Source organism: Myotis brandtii, unplaced genomic scaffold (genome assembly GCF_000412655.1).
Source record: "Myotis brandtii unplaced genomic scaffold, ASM41265v1 scaffold506, whole genome shotgun sequence".
NCBI classification, from domain to species: Eukaryota; Metazoa; Chordata; class Mammalia; order Chiroptera; family Vespertilionidae; genus Myotis; species Myotis brandtii.
In genome coordinates this window covers 3099605-3121431 of record NW_005369287.1, presented here as the reverse complement: position 1 = coordinate 3121431, position 21827 = coordinate 3099605, and the positions used below count along the sequence as shown (strand labels likewise).

Here is a 21827-nt window from a genome sequence, read left to right as displayed (position 1 = left end):
TTTTAAAGGAAAAGAAAATCTCAGTGTGCTGTAGGTTTCAGTAGGTCCTGATCTTAATAACTGACAGATATGCTTGATTTGAAATAAAGTGAGTCCATCCTCGTACAGGTACAGGTAAGTAAAACCGTTAGAGGATCTCTTCGGTAATCTGCTAAAAAGAATAACAGAGAAAAGGTTTAGAAAGTGAGGATAAATAGAGTGTACTGTCGCATTTTAAGTTGGCTGGTCAGGGAGAGCGTCTGGTGAGGGGATAGTTGAGCAGACAGCTGAATGCAATGAAGGAGTGAGCCGTCGGAAACAGGGATGTGTGGATGGGGAGGTCTCAGGCAGGGAATAGCACGGCCTGTCCAAGGCTGGACCAAGGGGCCCAACATCTGTCTTCTTAATTTAGGACAGTGTCTCTATTTCCCAGGTTTACCAGACCTAATAACCCATACCATACCACTTCTTGGAATGACCGTTTTAGGCCTAAAGCTCACCTAGTTTTCAAGTCCAATCTCAGTCATAAAGCATTCTTCTACTTGTTCATTCATTCTTTCACAAAGATTGAGAGTGCCAGGTGCTGCCTTAGATATTGAAGAAATGGATATGGCACACTCCCTGCCTTTGAGGAGGACCTATTATTTAGTCTGCTAGAGACAAACTGGTTATAGTGGCACTCTCATCTGTGAAGAGCTATATAATATGTATAATTGAAGAATAAGTTCCTGCCCTAGCCAGTTTGGCTCAGTGGATAGAGCGTCGGCCTGTGGACTGAAGGGTCCCAGGTTCAATTCCAGTCAAGGACACATGCCTGAGTTGTGGGCTAGGTCCCTGGTAGGGGGTGTGCAGGATGCAGCCAATCAATGACTCTCATCATTGATGTTTTTATCTCTCTTCCTCTCTGAAAGCAATAAAAAGATATATATATATATTTTAAAAAGAATAGGTTCCTAAATGATTAGGGGGTTGTTCCTTTTATTGGTTTAAGTTTGTAGGCTGTGGTGTAGGAAATGTCCTACCTTGATAATGAGGTTGGATTTATATTAAGTAAACTAGTGGCCCAGTGCATGAAATTTGTGCACATTAAAAGGGAATTAATTAGAGGAAATATTTTAATGTTGCTATTTGCCCTTTCTCTATAATAGAAGTGTCAGAGCTGAAACCGGTTTGGCTCAGTGGATAGAGCGTCGGCCTGCGGACTGAAGGGTCCCAGGGTCGATTCCGATCAGGCATGTACCTTGGTTGTGGACACATCCCCAGCGGGAGATGTGCAGGAGGCAGCTGATCAATGTTTCTCTCTCATCGATGTTTCTAACTCTCTATCTCTCTCCCTTCCTCTCTGTAAAAAATCAATAAAATATATTTAAAAAAAAGAAGTGTCAGAGATGAAAGAAAATTAGTAAAATGTATACGAAAATCTCCCTCCTGTCAGAGTCTGGGGCTTGCTGTGGGACTCAGAGTCAAGTCCCCGCCCACCTGTGCACGCCTAGAAGTTGCTCGAGACCCAGACCTGACCAGCTTCACCCCCATCAAGCCCCACAGGGTGGGGGGGCGCAGCCTCAGGTCCCCCGGCCTGGCCTCAGGTCCCTTGGTCCCAGTGCGAGGGTATGACGACCATTTGCATATTAGCTCTTTATTGTATAGGATGTTTAGTGTGGCTCGCTTGAATTGTTTCTCCACTCCATCCCCATTTCAGCTTCTGAGATTCTGGCCTTTATCTCTTTATGTGATCTGTTTCACATTAAGCAATCTCTTGACTGATGTTTTATCCAGTCTGTTCTTCTCACTGCTGTCTTTTCATTAAACATTTTTTGTTGCTGTTGTCAATCCTCAACAACATTTCTTTTCAGAGAGAGTGGAAGGGAGCGAAGGGAGAGGGAAAGAGAGAGAGAGAAACTTCAATGTGAGAGACACACATTGATGCTTCCCGCATGCACCCTGTCTGGGAGCAAGGAGCAAACCCAAAACCAGTTACATGCCTTTGACCGGGAATCAAACCCAAGATCCTTCCATACTGGGGCCGATGCTCTAACCACTTAAGAACACCAGCCAGGGCTGCCTTTTCATTTTATTTCTAAAACACTAATATTCCCTACTTCTAAGAACAAAAATCTCAATGCCTGGTGCATTGAGGCAGCCTTTGCCCACAATTCCAGTGCCTCTCCTGTCTGTTTCGGGGACAGTGCAGTGATGGGTCATGCCATCCTCTGCCTGGTTGACAGAGAGCTTAAGAAAACAACTCGAAGCTTGTTGTTCTTAGCATTCACCCCTAGTGCTCGCTTTCCAGCCACAGTGCCCGTCACACCCCCACAGGACTAACGCAGAAGTCCAGACGGGAACCAGCTAAGGGAAAACACTTTTCCAAGCATCACTACTGAGCACAGAGCAGCAGTCGCTCAGAAACGTCCCAGAGAGGAATCAACAATGGGGACCACAGAGTAGCCGCCAGAAAACTCGGGTGTCATTTATGGTGGAGGTGGAGGCTACCCAGAACCTCCACTGAGTCAGCAAACTACAAAAGCACCAACTACTAGCACAAATAAATGGCTAGAAAAATGACACATTTTTTTAAAGGACACATTTTTAAGAAATGGAAAACGGCACAGCCACTATAATTTTGCTCAGATTAGATATTTGCAGAGTGAAAACTGGTGAGTTGATGAGTCACCTGTCATTCCTTAGCCTTGGAAAAGACATTTCAGAATCAAGTAATCACTTTCCATTTGTGTATAAAAAGTCTTCCTAGGAACCTAAAATTCACTCTTTAATAAAGTTAAAAGCATAGAACCAGTTTTTGTTGTTTATTCAATTCTTTTTCTTTGAAAGAGAGAGAGAGAAAGGGAGGCAGGGAGGGAGAGGGGAGAGAGAGACAGAGAAAGAGAGGAGAGAAAGAGAAACATTGATTTGTTGTTCCACTTATTTATGCATTCATTGGTTGACTCTTGTATGTGCCCTGACTGGGGATCGAACCTGCAAGCCCTGCGTATGGGGGCGATGCTCTAACCCAGCGGTTTTCAACCTGTGGGTCGCGACCCCTTTGGCGGTCGAATGACCCTTTCATAGGGGTCGCCTAAGACCATCCTGCATATCAGATATTTACATTACGATTCATAACAGTAGCAAAATTACAGTTATGAAGTAGCAACGAAAATAATTTTATGGTTGGGTCACAACATGAGGAACTGTATTTAAAGGGCCAGAAGGTTCAGAACCACTGACCTAGAGCAATGGCTGGCATATAGGAGGCACTCGAGGATTATAGCATAGTGAGCAAAGGAGCATGGCAAGAGATGAAGTCAGAGGTGTGGCAGGGGATGGCTTATGTCAGGCCTTGAAAAAAAAATTGAATTTGCCCTAACCGGTTTGGCTTAGTGAATAGAGCATCGGCCTGAGGACTGAAAGGTCCCAGGTTCGATTCCAGTCAAGGGCATGTACCTTGGTTGTGGGCACATCCCCAGGAGGAGGTGTGCAGGAGGCAGCTGATCGATGTTTCTCTCTCATTGATGTTTCTAACTCTCTATCCCTCTCCCTTCCTCTCTGTAAAAAAATCAATAAAATATATTTTAAAAAAATCAATAAAATATATTTTTTAAAAAAATTGAATTCATTCAAACTAATGTGAAACCATTGGGAGATTTCAACTAGGGCATGATGTGATCTGATTTATGGTTTAACTAAACCAGGTGACAATCGATGAAGAGTTAGGAGCATAGGGTTTGAAATCAGAGAGCCTAGGTTCATTCAAGTGGTACCACTTGGTATTTTTGAGACCTGGGTAAATTCTAAGAAGCCTTTTTGATGTCTCAGTTTTCCTATGTGTAGAATAGAAATGACACCTACTGCACAGAGTTGGTAATGGAATAAGTGAGATCATCTCAGACCCTAGTTTATTAAAATGCTGACTACTATTACTTTGGGGTAGTGGTAGGATGGGGAGGAAAGGCAGATATGGGAAATGTTTAGGGAGTAAAATTGGCAGAATTTATGCCTAATTGGTATCGTATGTAAGCAGAAAGCCTTGCTTTTCAGGAAAGGTTGAACCTCAGTTTCTTCATTTATAAAATAGGGATGCTAATAGTTCTTTCTTTATTCCTAGTAGCTTTTTAATTACCTCACAGAGTTGTAGCTTGTGAGGATCAACAGGAGGTAAGGTGTGTATTTTAGCCCACATCTTCTGGGAAGCAGAACCCAATTAAGGTGCTAACTTTTTATTTGGAAAGTGCAAGTCCAGGGTAGTGGAAGGGATGGAGAGAAGGAATAAGGCAGGGGGAGATGCAGTACATTCCATCCCTGGCCACTGTTTCACCTTGAGCTGGGAAGAGACCTAGTCAGTCACTTGCATGTGGGATTTTTCTTAAAGGTTTTCCAGGAGAAACTGCACATGAGAAAGAAAAAGGGGATCATTTATCTGTCTAGCTTCCTTCTGTTTTTGTTTCCAGTTGGTCAAGACTCACCTCCTGGGAACAAATTTACCTGTCTTTCTAGGTTGAGTGGCCTCTCAGTGACTGATCAGCCAGCAGTCTCACACCCTGAGTTATATTTCAACCAAATTGTAAAGGGAGGAGTGTCCAAGGATAGATGGGGCGTCAACCAAAGCCAGAGATTGAAGGGCAGTGGAAGGTTCACAAGGTTTGTGTCCCTATATAATATATAAAGGCGGTATAAAACCAATATCATTTTAATTTTTTTTTTTAATTTGGGAGACAAAGAGAAACAACGACGGACCGCCTCCTATACACCCCCTACTGGGGATCGAGCTTGCAACCTCGATAGGATTGATGGGCATGTGCCATGACCGGGAATCGAACCATGACCTTCTGGTTCACAGGTTGACACTCAGCCACTGAGTCACACCAGAAAAGGCTAAAACCAGTATCATTTTTTACTTTACTTTTGATAGTTACTTGAAAGGAGAATGTGGCTGGAGTTAGAAAACAAAATCCTAGGTTTGAATTTATCTGAGAATTTGGACTATGAGGATGGAAGTAGTAGGCTTAATGGGGAAAGGTTGATGATGATATGAACAAGGGAAAGACAGGACCAGGTGAATAATACGAAACCAGGAGATGAGTACTTAAAGGGAGGGCTTTGAAATTTTGAGCCAGACTGACTAAAAATGGAAAAACTTTAAGCCAAGGGTATTTTTTATTTTATTTAAAACACCCAAAACTTTTTATTAGTAAGTGTATAAGGTAAAAAAAATATGAAGTCCAGCCCTGGCTGGTTTGGCTCAGTGGATAGAGCATCAACCTGTGGACTGAAAGGTCCCAGGTTTGATTCCAGTCTAGGGCATATGCCTGGGTTGTGGGCTCCATCAGGATGGCATGGGGTGGGGGGGGGGAGGGCTGCTGATTGATGATTCTCTCTCATCATTGATATTTCTATCTCTTCCTCCCTCTCCCTTCCTCTCTGAAATCAATAAAAATATATTTTAAAAAAATATGAAGTCCTCTATCTCCCCTCTCTCCAGATAATCAATATGAGTTTGTGTGTTCTTCCAGACTTTTTCTTGGCCTACCCAACCTCACACTGACTTGAAAAAAACATCCTTGATAGAGTCACACAACTTTATAGTTGGATATTTTCTTTTCCTTGAAAAATGCAGTAAGCATTCAATATAGGTTAGTGTTTTTTTTTAACTGAGGTATAATTGATACGTTAGTTTCAGATGTACAATGTAATGATTTGATATCTGTACATACTGCAAAATGATCACCACAGTTTGTTTAGTTAACATGTGTCACCATACATACTTACAAAAATCTGTGCTCATTTGATATTTTTTCAACTTTTTATTAACAAACATCCAAAATATTGAAAAAATAAAATGAATACCCATATAACCACCACCTAATTCACCAATAGTTACATTTTGCTGTATTTATTTCCTTTATCTCTAGCTAAGAGTCATTTCCAAAGAAGTTACAGACATCATGATATTTCATCTCTAAATATTTCACCATGCATTTCTTAAAATAAGGACATTTACCTATGTAACCATAATACCATTATACTTCAGAAAACTAATATTTGAATAATCAGATTTCCCCAGTTGAACCAAAAATGTTCCATAAAACTTTACAAACACTGTGCCTTTCAAATTAAGAACCAGTTAAGATTCATATATTATATTTTGGTATGTCTCTTAATTCCTTTTTTTTTTTTCATGATTTTTTTTTAAGAGACTAAGTTGGTTGCCTTGTAGAACATCCTATGTTCTGGATTTTTCTGATTGTTTCTTCCTGGCATCCTTTAGTTCCTTATCCTGTATTTTCTGTAAACTAAAAGTTATTTTAACAGGCTTAATTAGATTTAGGGTTAATATATTTGTAAGATACCCTGTAGGTGAAGCTGAATACTTTTTATAAAGTACATATTGTCAGTTTGTTCACTATTAGATGCTAAATTTGATCAATTTGTAAAGATGGTGACAGGAACGTCTTCCATTTGCAATTAGAAGAAATCTATGGGATATACACAAAATCATGTTATATATCTGGAAGTAATATAATGTTAATAATGTCAATTATATCTCAATTAAAAAAAAAAGAGCCCTGGATGGTGTTGCTAAGTGGTTAGAGCATCGGTCATGGGTTTGAAAACCGGAGGAAATCTTTTTTTCTGTGCGTAAAACTACTCTCAGATATGAAAATAATACCCATTGGCAGTGGTAGTCTTCCTGCTTTCTGCTTTGCCTGTCTTCCCCAAAGCATGCTGCTATATTCTTGATTCTTGATATTCTGTTTATTTCTGCAGTGCTGGACAGGGTGCTGAAGTCTATAGCACTACTGGTCACATGTTACTTCTCTGAGTTGTACAGAAATCAGCATTATAAATTGGCTGTACTAGTTCAAGTGATAGGAAACCACACATGAGGCTTGTGAGCCTTAGCTAGATGGTGACTTTGGTGAACCTGAATTATTTTTGTTTAAAATGTCTTTGTTATTTAAATTTCCCTTCACTAGAGGCATCAACACTAGTTTGTGAGTGTTGCAGATTTCCTTCGGCCTCGGCAATCCTTTTTTTCTTTGGAACAAAATTTTTTCCTTGAACGTCACAGGAGTTAAAATTTGAGAAGTCTAGCTAGCTTGTATGGAAGATCTTCCTCCAATCATATTTGAATTAGCATTCTTTTAATGGAATGTGTCTATGCTTTCAGTTAACTGACTTTTTTCAGTTTTGAAAAAGCAGTGTGTTTCTTTTGTACTTAGTTCAAACCTAAAGGCAATTGTTTGGTTCAAAATGAAGCCCTTTGGCTTAAAGAATGTCAAGTTTTGTGCGCCAAAGAGCTCTGTGCGCCTAGAAGGTCAGCCATGTGCATTAGGCCACAGTAGAAGGAAAGTCAAGCTTATGGATGAACGGTCATACACCGTTTCAATTGGCAATGGAGACTACTTTTGGACAAATAAAGACACATTGTGGGATTACGTGCAGACTCTTACGGGTAAGAAATCAGCAGTTACCAAAAAATGAATGTTTTAAAAACATTTTTAAAACGAATTATACAAATAATACCCACTTCTTGCAGAAAACTTGAAAAGTGGAGAGAGATAACAAGGAAAATAAAAATCCCATTGAAGTATATCTTAATGTAAAAGAATGTAGGTAAAATGATGGTTGGTTAACATGTAAAAGGCTGTTATTGAGCTCAGTTCTTTGAAATGTCTGTAGAAATGGGAATTTCAGAGTCTCTTGTCAGCCTTCGAGTCTAGCTTATTTATTTATTTATCTTAAAGTTGGCTTCTCTCCTTTCCTGGAAGATTTTAGGAGACTTTTACAGCTCCTAGAGGATAATGATAGCAGCAGTGGCCGCATGAGCCAATCTGCCTTTGGTGGAAGTAGATAGAAGCTTAAATTCCTCAACACCTTGGTGAGTTGTGTGTATTTCCCTTTGCCCTGTATTTATACATCACTCTTTGACAGTTGAGCCCAGAAGTCCCATTAAAGAATGTCATCTAGTCCAGAGAGGATATATTTTAGAAGAAGCTATGGAGATAACTTGATGGCAGATCAAGAATTTTTGTTATTTGTCTTAAATTTAGTTTACTTTCTTATGATGAGGGAAGATACATTTTTAAAACAGTTTAGGTTCCCAAAATTTTTTTTAAGTATTTGTGTTCATTATAATTTGACTAGTGTCCCGGTACACAGATTTGTGCACATTGAAAGGAAATTAATTAGAAGAAATACTTCAATGTCGCTATTCGCCCTTTCTCTACAATGGAAGTGTTAACCAAATTCACAATCAACAATGACAGATTGAAACACACGTGTGCAATTGGTGCCAGCGAGAGCTTTATATGTATCGCACATACGTGAGTCAACTTAGCCTTTTATACACACACACACACACACACACACACACACACATATACATACATACATACACTTTCTTAATTAGACCTACTTTCTGATTTAGCTAAACTTTTTCCAGCGCAGTGAAGCATCCCAACTTCTCTTTCAGGTAATTGTCAGCAACACAGCAGTAAATATTAACAAAGAGCAGATTATTATTGTAGATCACGTGGGCGGGGGGGAAGGGTAAAATATTTAACTGTAGCAGTGTTTGACTATATTCTGCGCAGTGAGAAAACCTGAAGTCATTTTCAAGTTCCACCATTTCTTCTTTTCAGTCGGGTCAAGTTTCTAAACTTTCTAAATCTCCGTTGTCTTGCTAATGAAAAGAAAATGGGGTTCTACTGAGTCTCCTATCTGCCTACTCCAGGACTTCTGTGAGGATCAAATGAGATGAGGCACGGGAACGCACTTCACAGATATTTGGTTGAACTGTAAAATGTTTGCACCTGGCTATAAAGCAAGTCAGGTTCCTGGGTTGAAGAAACTCCAAGGAGGCTAGCCTCTAGGTAGAGGAAGCTGGGCGTTGCTACATGACGTCATTACCTGGCACCCACAGCGACCGTTTCCGGGCTGGGCTGGTCTGTGGGCTGCATTTTGCGTGATGGGGTCTTGGCTGCGATTTGGGGGGGTGTCGCTCCGGGGTGGTGTCAGGGCCTGTGTCCCACTTGGGGGAAGCCAAGTGTTGGTTTGTGGGCATCAGGTCCGTGGTGCTGTATATATTTAAATGGCCAGTGCGTGTCATGGCAGCTCCTGCGTTGAGCGTCTGCCCCCTGGTGGTCAGTGCGCATCATAGCTACTGGTCGGAGGGAAGGACAGACACTTAGCCTTTTATATAGATAGATAATAAATAGACATGGAGTTGAGACTTCTGCTTCACTCTAAACTCATACTTTGCTTTCTGGGGTCCTGAAATCCTGTGTCCCATTTTTACACATTTTGAAGTAATTGGTTCTTACTGTTCCTGTGCACCTGAAAGTTTTGTAAAATAGATGTACCGTGTAAACAGTAGTCTTGCAGTCAAGCATGTTGGCTTTCTAAAGGAAAAGCTGTTTTAACACTGTCCTTATTTTAAACTGGTAAACTTTCTCCATTAAACTATTAGTTCTTCTTCCTCCCTATTAGGACTCAATTCTTTTTTACAAATTTAATTTAATTACTTATTGAATTTATTGGGGTGACATTGGTTAATAAAATTATACAGGTTTCAGGTATATAGTTTTTCAATACATAATCTGTGTATTGTATTGTACATTTACCACCCCAAGTAAAGTCTCCATCCATCACCATTATCCCCCTTTTACTTTCTTCTATTGCTTTATTTGTATGCTAATGATAAAATGAAATGCCAATTTATCTGCTAACTTTAAGTAACAGAAGTATCACTTCTTTTTATTATTATTATTGACTAGAGAAAGAGAGAAACATTGATTTGGGCACTTATTTATGCACTCATTGGTTGATTCTTGTATGTGCCCTGACCAGGGATCGAACCCATACCCTTGGCATATCGGGACGATGCTGTAACCAACTGAGCTACCCAGTCAGGGGAGAAAAAATTTAATTTTTAAAATAATAAATTGTGGAGCAGGAATTATTAATCTTAGAATGTATATGGACACTTAACTCATGTTAAGGAAGCTTTTTAAATGTGTTAATCTTGACTTTTGGATTTCTAAGTTTATGAAAGCATTCTTTGCCTGGAAATTACCTCTGAGTTATCAATGTAGATTTCTCATTGTTAAATGTTATTACTATGTTCCAACTGAATTATAAACTTCTTGAAGGCATTGTACATCCTATATAATAAAAGCCTAATATGCAAATTGTCCGTTCAGCCAGGGGGCGGGGCCAGCCGGGAGAAGGAAGGCCCCAGCCGACAGCAGCAGGCAGCCGGGGGAAGGGAGGCTGTAGACGGCAGGTGCTAGGGACCCTACCCGTGCACAAATTTCGTGCACTGGGCCTCTAGTGTATTTATAATCTCCTTGGGTCTCTAGGGTCTACTTGTGGTATATTGCTAGAGGGACAGAACTAATACCTTTAAAAGAGCACACCAGCCCTTACCGGTTTGGCTCAGTGGATAGAGCATCGACCCACAGACTAAGGGTCCCAAGTTCGGTTCCAGTCAGGGGTGTGTACCTTGGTTACAGGCTTGATCCCCAATGGGGGTTGTGCAGGAGGCAGCTGATCAATGTTTTTCTCTCATTGATGTTTCTAATTCTCTATCTCTCTCCCTCTCTGTAAAAATATATATATATTTTTACAATAAAATATATTTTAAAAATAAAAGAGCACAACATTCTAAGCCCTAATGTCCTGATGGGCAGAGCTGTAATCCTATGTAATAAAACATTAATATGCAAATAGACCAAATGGTGGAACAACCGGTCACTACGATGCACACTGACCACCAGGAGGTAGGGCTCACGGCTGGCAAGCACAGCAGCAGGGGTGGGAGCCTCTCCTGCCTCCGCAGCAGCATTAAGGACCCTTCGGGGGATGTCCAACTGCCAGAGAGCGGGCCTAAGCTGGCAGTCAGACATCCCCCAAGGGGTCCTGGACTGCAAGAGGGTACAGGCCGGGCTGAGGGACCCCCCCACCCCCCGTGCATGAATGTCATGCACCAGGCCTCTAGTCCTTACATAAATAATGGTGGGCTTTCATTGAATTTGGCCGCAGCTAAAGGAAATTTTTTCTTAAGTTTGTAGAGGAGTGGCTTCTTACTCAACACTAATTAGTCATTGTAGTTGAGAGAGCTCTAACTTTGGCAACTTCATTAGGAAGAACACTATTAAGAAGAAAACTAGGGCCAAAACCGCTTTGGCTCAGTGGATAGAGCGTCGGCCTGCGGACTGAAGGGTCCCAGGTTCGATTCCGGTCAAGGGCATGTACCAGGGTTGTGGGCACATCCCCAGTGGGAGATGTGCAGGAGGCAGCTGATCGATGTTTCTCTCTCATCGATGTTTCTAACTCTCTATCTCTCTCCCGTCCTCTCTGTAAAAAAATCAATAAAATATATATATTTTTTTTTAAAGAAGAAAACTAGGGACACATCACTGCACAACTGTTATTTCTAAAGAAGTGTAAAACTGTTTACTTGCAGATCAGGGAGCCGAGAAGCATGAAGGCACAGGTCAGTCCTCTGGGATCACTGATCAAGAGAAGGAGCTGTCCACCAATGCTTTCCAAGCTTTCACGGTAAGAAATGTTTCCCTGTATTAAGCTCCATTTTTAGGATCTGTCAAGTATGAATTGTTTCACATTGAATTTTTAAATTTATACTTTTTCTGTGTGTGTACTAATTAAAGAGTTAAGTTTAGAGAGTAGGTTTAGTTTTAAAATAAAAACATTTTAGAGTTTAACTATGGTAAAGGATCAGGAATGGTTTGAGCCATTCCCAAGTTTTTGTGTTTTCATAAATACATTTTAACTCTCACACATTGTTTTTAAGTCTTTTAAATTTATACTTGTAAGTATGGGGGTCAGCCTTTTCATTTCACTAGTCTCTTCAATTTTTTTCTTGAATGTACTTTAAAATAGAACCCCAAAAGTTTGTCAAAACACTAACTATTCTGACATTTTTAAACAATATGAAAAAAAAAACACCTTATATTTGATTATCAAGTTGCATATATGTAAGCAGAAGAACTTGAGACTTTGGTATTCAGAGTATATTAACTAGAAATTAAAATGTGGAGTAATCACATTACCTTTCTTGGCTAGCTTTGGCTATTATACCCTGCTAGCAATATGTACCAATATATACTAATAACTAATATATATATTACTAGAGGCCCATTGCACAAAGATTCGCGCAATAGGCCTTCCTTCCCCTGGCTGCCAGTATCGGTTTCCCTCCGGCACCCAGGACCCAGGCCTTTGGTCCGGCCACAGCGGAGAAGCCAAGCCTCAAGGGGGATGTCCAACTGCCAGGGAGCAGCAGGCTAGGCTTCTCCGCTCCGGCCGCAACAAGGCTTTGCTTCTCCGCTCCGGCCGCAGCGAGGCTTGGCTTCTCTGCTCCAGCCGCAGCAAGGCTTGGCTTCTCCGCTCTGGCCGCAGTGGAGAAGCCAAGCCTCTTCAGTCTTCAGTCATCTTCAATCTTCGCTCCGTGCCTGCATGTGCAAATTAACCCGCCATCTTTGTTAGGTTAATTTGCATAGTCGCTCTGATTGGCTGATAGGTGTAGCGGAGTGATGACCAATTTACATATTTCTCTTTTATTAGTGTAGATGCTAGAGGCCCCTTGTGCATTGGTGAGGTCCCTCAGCCTGGCCTGCAGGTATTGGGCCAAAACCTGCTCTTTGACATCCCCCGAGGGGTCCTGGATTGCGAGAGGGTGGTTCTCAGGTGATGCACCCCGGAATCGGGCTCCCTCCTCTCTGGTTCCAGGTGCGTCACCCAAGAACCACAGCTGCCAAGTCACTGCAGCTCGGCAGCTCCTGCATTGAGCGTTTGCCCCCTGGTGGTCATTGCACGTCATAGCTACCAGTCAGACAGTCGCTTAGGATTTTATATATATAGATATGATTATAACATATATAGGTATAGTTTATATATATATTTATATGTATATGTGTTATAGAAATGATGCACATTTATCAATGTTAGAGTTTGATTCTTAGGAAATATATAGCCACCATTTCTGTTTCTTTTTTTTTTTTTCAATTTTACTGAGATATGATTGACATATCACAGTTTGTGTTTTTGTTTTTTTATTAATCCTCACCCGAGGATATTTTTCCATTGATTTTTAGGAAGAGTGGAAGAGAGAGGGAAAGACAGAAACATTGATGTGAGAGAAACACATCGATTGGTTGCCTCCTGCACAAGTCCCAGCCAGGGCCCGGGCCAAGGAGGAGCCTGCAACCAAGCTTGCCCTTGACCAGAATCAAACCCAGGACACTTTGGTCTGCAGGCCGACACTCTATCCACTGATCCAAACCTGCTAGGGCACACAGTTTCTTAATTGACATAAACATTGTTTTATCTAACAACTTTAGCTAGCATATTTTGGGGAATTACATATTTTTAAAGAGTTTTAAAATAAAGATGAGTGGAATATATTTGGAAATGATCATAGAGGTCTTAAAGCTGGTATGTAGTTTTGTGAATGTGTGTTTTCATTTTTGTTTTAGGCTGGAAATTATGATGCCTGTCTTCAACACCTTGCCTGCCTACAAGATATAAACAAAGATGATTATAAAATAATTTTAAATACAGCGGTAGCTGAGTTTTTTAAAAGTAACCAAACAACAACAGATAGTTTGAGACAAACACTTAACCAGCTGAAGAATCAGGTAATATACACAAATGAATTTAGCTATTATGCTCTCTAAATTTTAGGATAAAAATAGTTAAGGAAAATTAATGTGACTTATTGTCTGATATTCATAGCACAATTTCTAATATATCTGTAACATTCATTGGTATTAATTTTACTTGTATAAAATTATTATTCCAGGAAATGAAAGTTATGTAATATGATTTTGTTTTCTATTGGGTTTTCTTACTTGAGTAAAATAGATTTATATACCAAATTTGAATGTGCTTTGGGTAGACAGAGAGTCTAGCTTGAAAATGCAAAGTGGTGTAATTTTCTTTCGGTATCAGATGGTGACGTTAGGGTTCTAGTAAAGCCCTTGGGAGTCTGTTTTCACTACCATGTGTGACAAAGTGTATTTTGTTAATTACTTCAAAAAAATCTATCCTTTTTACTAAGGGAACAAAACCTGAACATCATAGGAAAATCAGAAAGTATACTTCCTAGCTATATGACTTTGGGCAAGATAATTAAGCTTTTTGTGCTGGTTTCCTTATTTATAAGATGGAAATGGCAATATTATCTATGTTCTCGAGGTATGGTGAGGATTAAATGAGGTGTTCTCTGTAAAAAGGTTCAATGTAGCAGGCCTGGCACATAGTTAAGTAGTTAGCTATTGTTTGTTCAACATTTAAATTTTACTTTTGTTTTTACAAATGGAACCAAGTTTCTGTGTACATTCTGTGTAACATGCTCATGGGAAAGGCCGTTTTGAGTTTGGCCCACTCCCCATGAGTCTACAAGGTGGAAATCCAACCCAGAAACCATGCTGGCAGTTCAGCATTAAAGATATACTACTATCTTCACAGTGGCAAGGAGGAGAATCACCTTGCCTTGTGCTAGGTACTTAATATTAAGTCCCATCAAAACAGTTTACTAAACAGAATTTTATTATGAATGAAATACTTTTTAGTGTGAGAGTAATTGAAATCTAGAGATCCTGTTGAAAATGTGGAAAAATTCAGAGTAAGAAACATTGGCCTGTGTTCCTGTTTATTCATGTAGATTTCTTTCACTTTTGTGCTTTATTTTCTGACTGTTGTTAGAGTATAATCCCTGTGGATTGTTTTTTAGGTCCACTCAGCTGTTGAAGAAATGGATGGATTAGATGATGTTGAAAACAGCATGTTGTATTACAATCAAGCAGTCATTCTTTATCATTTGCGGCAGTATACAGAAGCCATATCAGTTGGTGAAAAACTTTATCAGTTTATAGAACCTTTTGGTATGTTATCTTTCAAGTCAGTAGTTTCCATATCTTCTCATACTTGCAAAGGTCTCTGGTGTTTGTACCCAGATAACCTAAATCAGAGAATTACATGTCAGTAAGAAAGGAAAAAAAGCTCTGTCCGGTTTTCTTAATGGTTACAAAAGATTAAAAGTATATCACTTTCAGATGAATCCAGGTTTTCTTTTAGCACCCTCCCAACCCAATTTTTTAAGATAACTATTAGAATTGCTGTTTCTAATATGAAAGAATTGCTGATTCGAGGGGTTTTCTTTGGTTGTGTACCTGACCCTTTCTTACCTAAGTGGTGTATTAAGGAAGGCGTGTTTTGTAATGTTAGGGGACTGCGTAGTAATTTATTTTGTCTACTGCCTAACTGAAGTAGAGTAGATAGTAGAGAACTGTGTTAGCTTTTTTTGTTATCTTAACTAGCTTACTATCACTAGCCTCAAGAGTAGGAACAAAGGGAAGGGCAAAGGGAAAAAGAGGGAGCAAATAAAGCAGCAAAGCTGGACCCAGGAAATGGTTGTTAGAGAGGGCTAATGGTTTCCACCCACAAGCACATTTCAGTTGTGATTCACATTTCTGTCTTTTTCTCCGTGGTTACTTTTTTTTAATTCAAAACGGCAATGCAGATTCCTGCTTTATAAACACCCGGTTGCTGATGTGGTCCCCTCAGGACATGTGGTGGGGTGGGGTGGCTCCCCCGTGATGCTTTGGGGAGAGTTACAGAGCCCCCTTTTGCTGACAGCTGGTTGAACAGCTGCTTACTATGGCTCCAGGGAAGCATTTTCAGGGCGCTTCTCTTCTTTCCCCCAATCCTGAGGGCGTGGTGGCTGGACAGACTGCCCCCGAGAGACCTCAATGGTGAAGCGTTGTGTAACGGGTGACCAGTCCTTTTCTTCTGAAAAGCTAGAAGTCAGAATTATACTTCGAGGATGGCACAGATGTGGTTTTGGTCCCCCCGCCCCCAAATAAAGCTGGTTTTTAGAATTTCCAGAACAGTTTCTGAAATCCTCTTAATCTGCTAGGGTGGAGCAGAATCTAGCAACCAAGTAGTACTCAAATGTATTTTTCTTCTTCTTTGAAAATTATTATTTTTTTTAACTTCACTACTTGGATTCCTCATTTAACGTATATTTATTGAGCATATACTATGGGCCAGACACTGGAACCTAATGATTGATGCAGTGAATGAAAAAGAAAAAGTCTTTACCCTTATTAAGCTTATATTCTAATGGGAGAGAGCACTGCACAAGAAATATATTGTGAGATAGTTAAATGCTGTGAAGAAAAGCTAAAATTGGGTACAGAATAGAGCTTGTCTGGGGATATTGTTTTTCGAGAGGAACAGCTGGAATGCCACTGTGACGAGCTGGGTGGGGGAAATGGTAGGAAATGAACTCAGAAGTAGCCAGGGACAGAACAGGTAAAGTATTGTAACCTGGGTCGGGATTTATTGTTTAAGTTGGAGGGAAGCCCTTGGAGATGCCACCTTTGCATATTAACTGCACTGATTTTAGTTTTAAATGGAAACGGCTCTGGCTATTTACTATGTAAGAGCAAGAAGGGAATCAGGAAGACTTGTTAGGAGGCTTTTAAGGACTATTGAAATTTTCTGTTCTTGATTATAGCAGCCTTCTTTTCATCCTTATTTTCCCTTTTATCTTCTCTTTGAAAGGAAAGGAAATAGTGTTATGTCATGCTGGGTCACCCTTCCTTTCTTCCTTGGGTTCTTCCTTTGATGTTCTTGTCTTTATATTTTCCTCTTGGCTGTTGAAATTTTCTGATATACTCCAATCCACACCTTGGTTCTTTTGTGTCTTCAATCAGATTGTTTCTTTTTCCCATCTCTGTACCTTGAAAGGAAATACATTTACGGGAGTCAAGATCTTTTTAGAGTTAAAAGAAACTTCAAGAGATCACCTGGTCCATCCCCCTGCCTTTAGGCAGGTAGAATGTTCTCCCCATTTTACAGGTCAGCCATCTGAGGTCTAAAAATTAGTTCAATGATGTGTAAAGGCCACATAATTAGTAAGTAGCCAGGCAGGAATGGGAATTGAGATATCCTTCCACATAAAGTAAAATCCTCATTTCATGTGCTGGTGTCCAAAGGGTGTTCAGTAACTAGACTTGCTGAAATGAGAAGTGGTGAGATGCCTACTGGAATGAAATGAGGGACCATGAGATGCCTAATAGGAACGGCATTGTTGGCATTGCAAGTTGTTTCCACCATGGCTCTAGGTGATGAAATTCATTTAAGTAAAGGCTTAGGCTTTGCTCTTTAGAGCTTTGGAGGGGCGGGGGGAGGTCTGAGATGTTTGCTTCACTTTCGATTGTAATTTTTCTTTTTGTTTTATTTTCCTGCCCCCCCCCAGAAGAAAAATTTGCCCAAGCAGTGTGTTTTCTACTTGTAGACCTGTATATATTAACTTACCAAGCTGAGAAAGCTTTGCATCTTCTTGCTGTCCTAGAAAAAATGATTTCACAGGGTAACAATAACAAAAATGGAAAGAACGAGGTGAGTGTCCTAAAGTGATCAGACTGAAATTTAAATAATAATGAACATTTGTAGTTATTTATTATTTTAATAGCTTTACTGAAATATTATTTCACTGTACAGCATGATGACTAGTTAATACTACTGTATTTCATATATGAAAGTTGTTTAGAGTATAGGTCTTAAACATGTATGTATAGGAGTTCAGTTAAATAATCTTAGCATTATTCATAAACTGTAGTAAACTATTCCCATATTCAATACTTGTAATAGTTGGTGAAGTATAATTCAGTTCAACAGATGCTTCTGTGCTCTGCTTGGTACTAAGGTGACAACAATGAAAACCTTGCAGTTCTTGATTTTCAAGGAACTCAAGTCTGTGGGAGGAAAATACTGAGCAAATCTGCTCAGGGACTGGGAGGATGGAGGTTAGGGGGTGTTTCAGAGAAGTTTGGATGTTTGACGTGGGCCTTTAAAGATGGAATAGTTTGACAAATCAGAAAAGGAAGGAAGGATGAAGCAGGATAACCATCCTGGCAGAAAAAACAGCACAAAAGTTGTGAGAAGGTGTGTTGGAGTTGTAGTCATCTGAAATGGGAAGTCGTGCCTGAGAAATGTAATGGAGATCAGCAGCAGGGGACATTGGCCACTCGCATATGGGTCATACCGTGAAGGATTTTGAATACTGTACTAGGAATTTAGGGTATGAGGTTGGCAGTATTTATGACAGAGAAAGTTTTTAAGAAGGGAATTACATGATCGTGTCTGGGTTTTAGAAAGCTAACCTGAGTTTTGCCCAAGTAAGACCTATGCGTTTTAAACCTAGTCTATCATTGTGCGCCACAGCGAGCTTCTCATAGGTAGAGTTTCCTGTCACTCACTTCACACTAGTAAACCTGAATCTCTGGGACTGGGACCTAGGATTCTGAATTTTGAAACGTTCTCTAGGTGATTGAGATTCGCTCACTTGGAAATCTGTGATTTAAGTTGTGGTCAGAAATATTTCATTTTGATAAACTTTGTTCATTACCCTCTAGACTGGTAATAACACCAACAAAGACAGTTCTAACCATAAAGCTGAAAGTGGAGCTCTAATAGAAGCTGCAAAATCAAAGATACATCAGGTAATGTGACTTAAGAGAAGTTATACATCACATGTATTTACTTGTGGTTATGAATGATGAAGAATGTGATGGATCATTGAAGGCAGTAAATCATTTAAGACATGTATGTTTATTTATCATTGAGGTATTGTAGTTTAGAAGCCATTTAATCCTTCTAAGTATACTTAAGGTGATAATTCAATATCATTTCTTTTATTTATTCAATAGAAGATTGAGAGAAAAAATGGTCTGGGAATGTATTAGATGATGAAATCACATTCATTTAAAAATTCATTGTTAATTAGCCATGTGCAGATAAGAATTGGTAGGATTTTTGCTTGGGACTTAAGTATAAATTTTATTCTACCATGTTTGTAGTTTTTTAGAGTGTATTCCGTTAATACAGTAAAAAATAGATTATTTAAGATAATTTTTAACTTGCAAGTAGCTGGCATACCCATGTTGTAAACAGATTGGGTTTCATTTCCTTAACGAGAAAGCAGAACTGCTTCACTATGTGTAAATACACCATAGTTCTTACATGCTAGCATTTTTCCTCTGACAGTATAAAGTAAGAGCGTATATCCAAATGAAGTCTCTGAAAGCGTGCAAAAGGGAGATCAAGTCCGTCATGAACACAGCTGGAAATGTAAGTTTCTTCTTGACTTTTTTTTTTTTCAATTTGTGTCTCTTATGTCCTAAAACTTTCTTATTTGTACAATTTGTTATTTGTCAGTTTTAAATAATTTATCTTAGTCTGTATGGTATATTATACTACCAGATATAAACCCTGATAGTGAACTATGAAGTAATGATCATACTACAATTTAATGCAATATGTTTCTGACTTAAAATTATCACAAGCATTTCTCCTTGGTATGTAGCCTTCAAACCACTATTTTAAATAGCTAACCAGTGTTCTGTGAGTTGTTTATCACAATTCATATAAACATTCATTGTTTTAAGACACTAGGATTTTTTTAGATTATACTGACAACATTAATTCAAGATTAACAGTCAAGTTGTAACTCAAATCTGCCCCTTCCAAATGATCTTTGGCCTGACAATGCCTTCAGTTTGACTAGTGCTACTATTTGAGATATAATTACTCCTTTCTTCCACCCCCTTTACCCCAGCCCCCCACTGAGAAATAATTTTTAAGATGGTAGTGGGAAGGACAGAAGTGAAAAATCTTGAGGCTTTTAGGATATTAATTAAAAGTATAAAATCATGCCTGGCCACAGTTGCTCAGTGGTCGAGCATCGACCTATGAACCAGGAGGTCAGGGCACATGCCAGGGTTGCAGGCTCAGTCCCCAGTAGGGGGCATGCAGGAGGCAGCTGATCAATTATTCTCTCTCATCACTGATGTTTCTATCTCTCTCTCCTTCTCCCTTCCTCTCTGAAATCAATAAAAAAATATGTTTTAAAAGAAGTATTAAATCATGACAAGATATGGTTTGTAGTAGGAATAGTTCAGGAAAATTGACCTTAGAAAATCCCAAGCAGGATTCAGATTAGCCACTGGGTCAGTACTCAAGTGATTTTTGAGAACATTTGAAGCCTAGACCTAGACCTAAGAAGAGGGGAAAGGCCTACGTAGCCAGGCAGTCATTATGAATCCTTTTTTTGAGATTAAAAAATTAAAGTATGATCCTTGCCTTAAAGGATATCATAGTCATAGGGAAAGGCAAACAGAAAAATAAATCATTGTAATGTAAGAAACAGTTGTTACCCCTGAGTCAGGGAACACTTGAGGAGAGAGCCTGTTTTGGTGACCATGACTTAACTGGTTCATTTATGCCCTTGAACACAGGCCACCACAACAGTGTGATTATGATCTCATTGAGCATCTAAAAACAAATTATAAGTAACTGATGTTTTCTTTACAGTCTGCACCCTCTCTGTTTCTTAAAAGCAATTTTGAGTACTTAAGAGGCAATTATCGAAAAGCTGTGAAGCTATTAAATAGTTCAAACATTGCTGAACATCCAGGATTCTTGAAAACAGGTAAAAGAAAATGGTGAAATTTTTGTATTTTCTTCCTGGCTCTTCTACCCTTTGTTGCCCCACCACCCCTCCAGTACCCATTTCTAATTCTGCTAAATTTTAATTTTTGATGTTTTTGTTGTCATGGCTTCCCCTCAGGGGCCCATTAACACCCAATCACTGAAATGATCTCTCAGACTCTACACAGATAATATGCTTTGAGAAAATTTTGCTTAGGATTGTCTTGGCACAGATTTCAGAATTGATATTGGCAATCTCTAAAATGAAGTCGGGAGCAGGGCATGTTGTTGACTAATCGACAGTTACCATCATTTAATAGGAAATATTTTTATATAATAGTTGTATATTTTATATGTTGATTTTTTTATAACTATTAATTTTTACATTGTTAATTTGCTTCCCTCATATAAACTTTATTTTTTTTTGTTGCTGATAAAATATGCTTATTAGAGGAGATTTGGGAATAGAATTTTTAAAAAATTGTTCACAATACCACTACCCTGAAGCAACCTCACTTAAACATTTTAGTGTATTTCCTACTATATTTTTACCTTAGCATAGTTTTTCTTTTTAAAATACAGTCATTGCTTAATTTTAAAATAGTTCAAAAGCCAACATTTAGTTTTTAGTATTAAGCATTGACTATCCTGATTATTAATTTTGTCAATCTAGTCAGGCATTTTATATCATTGAGGAAAAGATGGACTATCAGTAAACTGTTTTAGAATGTTTGGGAAGCCATTTAGAAAAAGGAAACTAAAGCTTGGATTGCTTCCATTACACCAAAATACAGTCCAGAGAGATGAAGGATTAAATATGAAAATAAAATCACAAAAGCAACTTGGAGGAATATATTAATATTGTGATAGGGGAGCCTTGATTAAACATTACCCAAAATCTAAGAACCATAGCACTTGGGAAAGCTTACTAAATTTGACCACATAAAATATGAAACTTTTTATGATTAAAAATATAAACAATAAACACAGATACACTGGACCAAATCACAAGACAGATGACAAACTGGCAGTGGGGGAAATATTTGAAACAGATGTGACAGAAGGTTTCTAAACAGGTACCCAGTAGAAAAACATCTATAACCAAAAAGAAAAATGGGTAAAAAACAGGAAGAGGCAGTGTTCCGGACAAGAAATACAAATGCCCAACTAGCATGAAAAGATAGGTGCTCAGGGTAGTGGAGATTTATAGTTTAACAAGCAAAAGCAAGATTTTATATATCCTGCTTTATGTATTTTTGCTATTCTTCATTTAACATATTTTCACTGTTTCCATATATACTTACTTAATTCTTTCAGTTTCTACGTAGTAT

At 39.0% G+C, this 21827-nt stretch overlaps 1 protein-coding gene across 1 annotated transcript in view; it reads left to right on the top strand.

Moving 5' to 3' along the window:
• Nucleotides 1-3262: 3262 nt before the first annotated feature.
• CNOT10 (CCR4-NOT transcription complex, subunit 10) overlaps nt 3263-21827 on the top strand; it is a 45309-nt gene continuing 26744 nt past the window's right edge. Inside the window, 10 exon segments of the mRNA XM_014548383.1 lie at nt 3263-3284; nt 4422-4594; nt 4596-4611; nt 11441-11535; nt 13473-13634; nt 14732-14882; nt 17264-17406; nt 18423-18509; nt 19054-19137; nt 20380-20497. Coding sequence (XP_014403869.1) covers nt 3263-3284; nt 4422-4594; nt 4596-4611; nt 11441-11535; nt 13473-13634; nt 14732-14882; nt 17264-17406; nt 18423-18509; nt 19054-19137; nt 20380-20497 — 1051 coding nt within the window.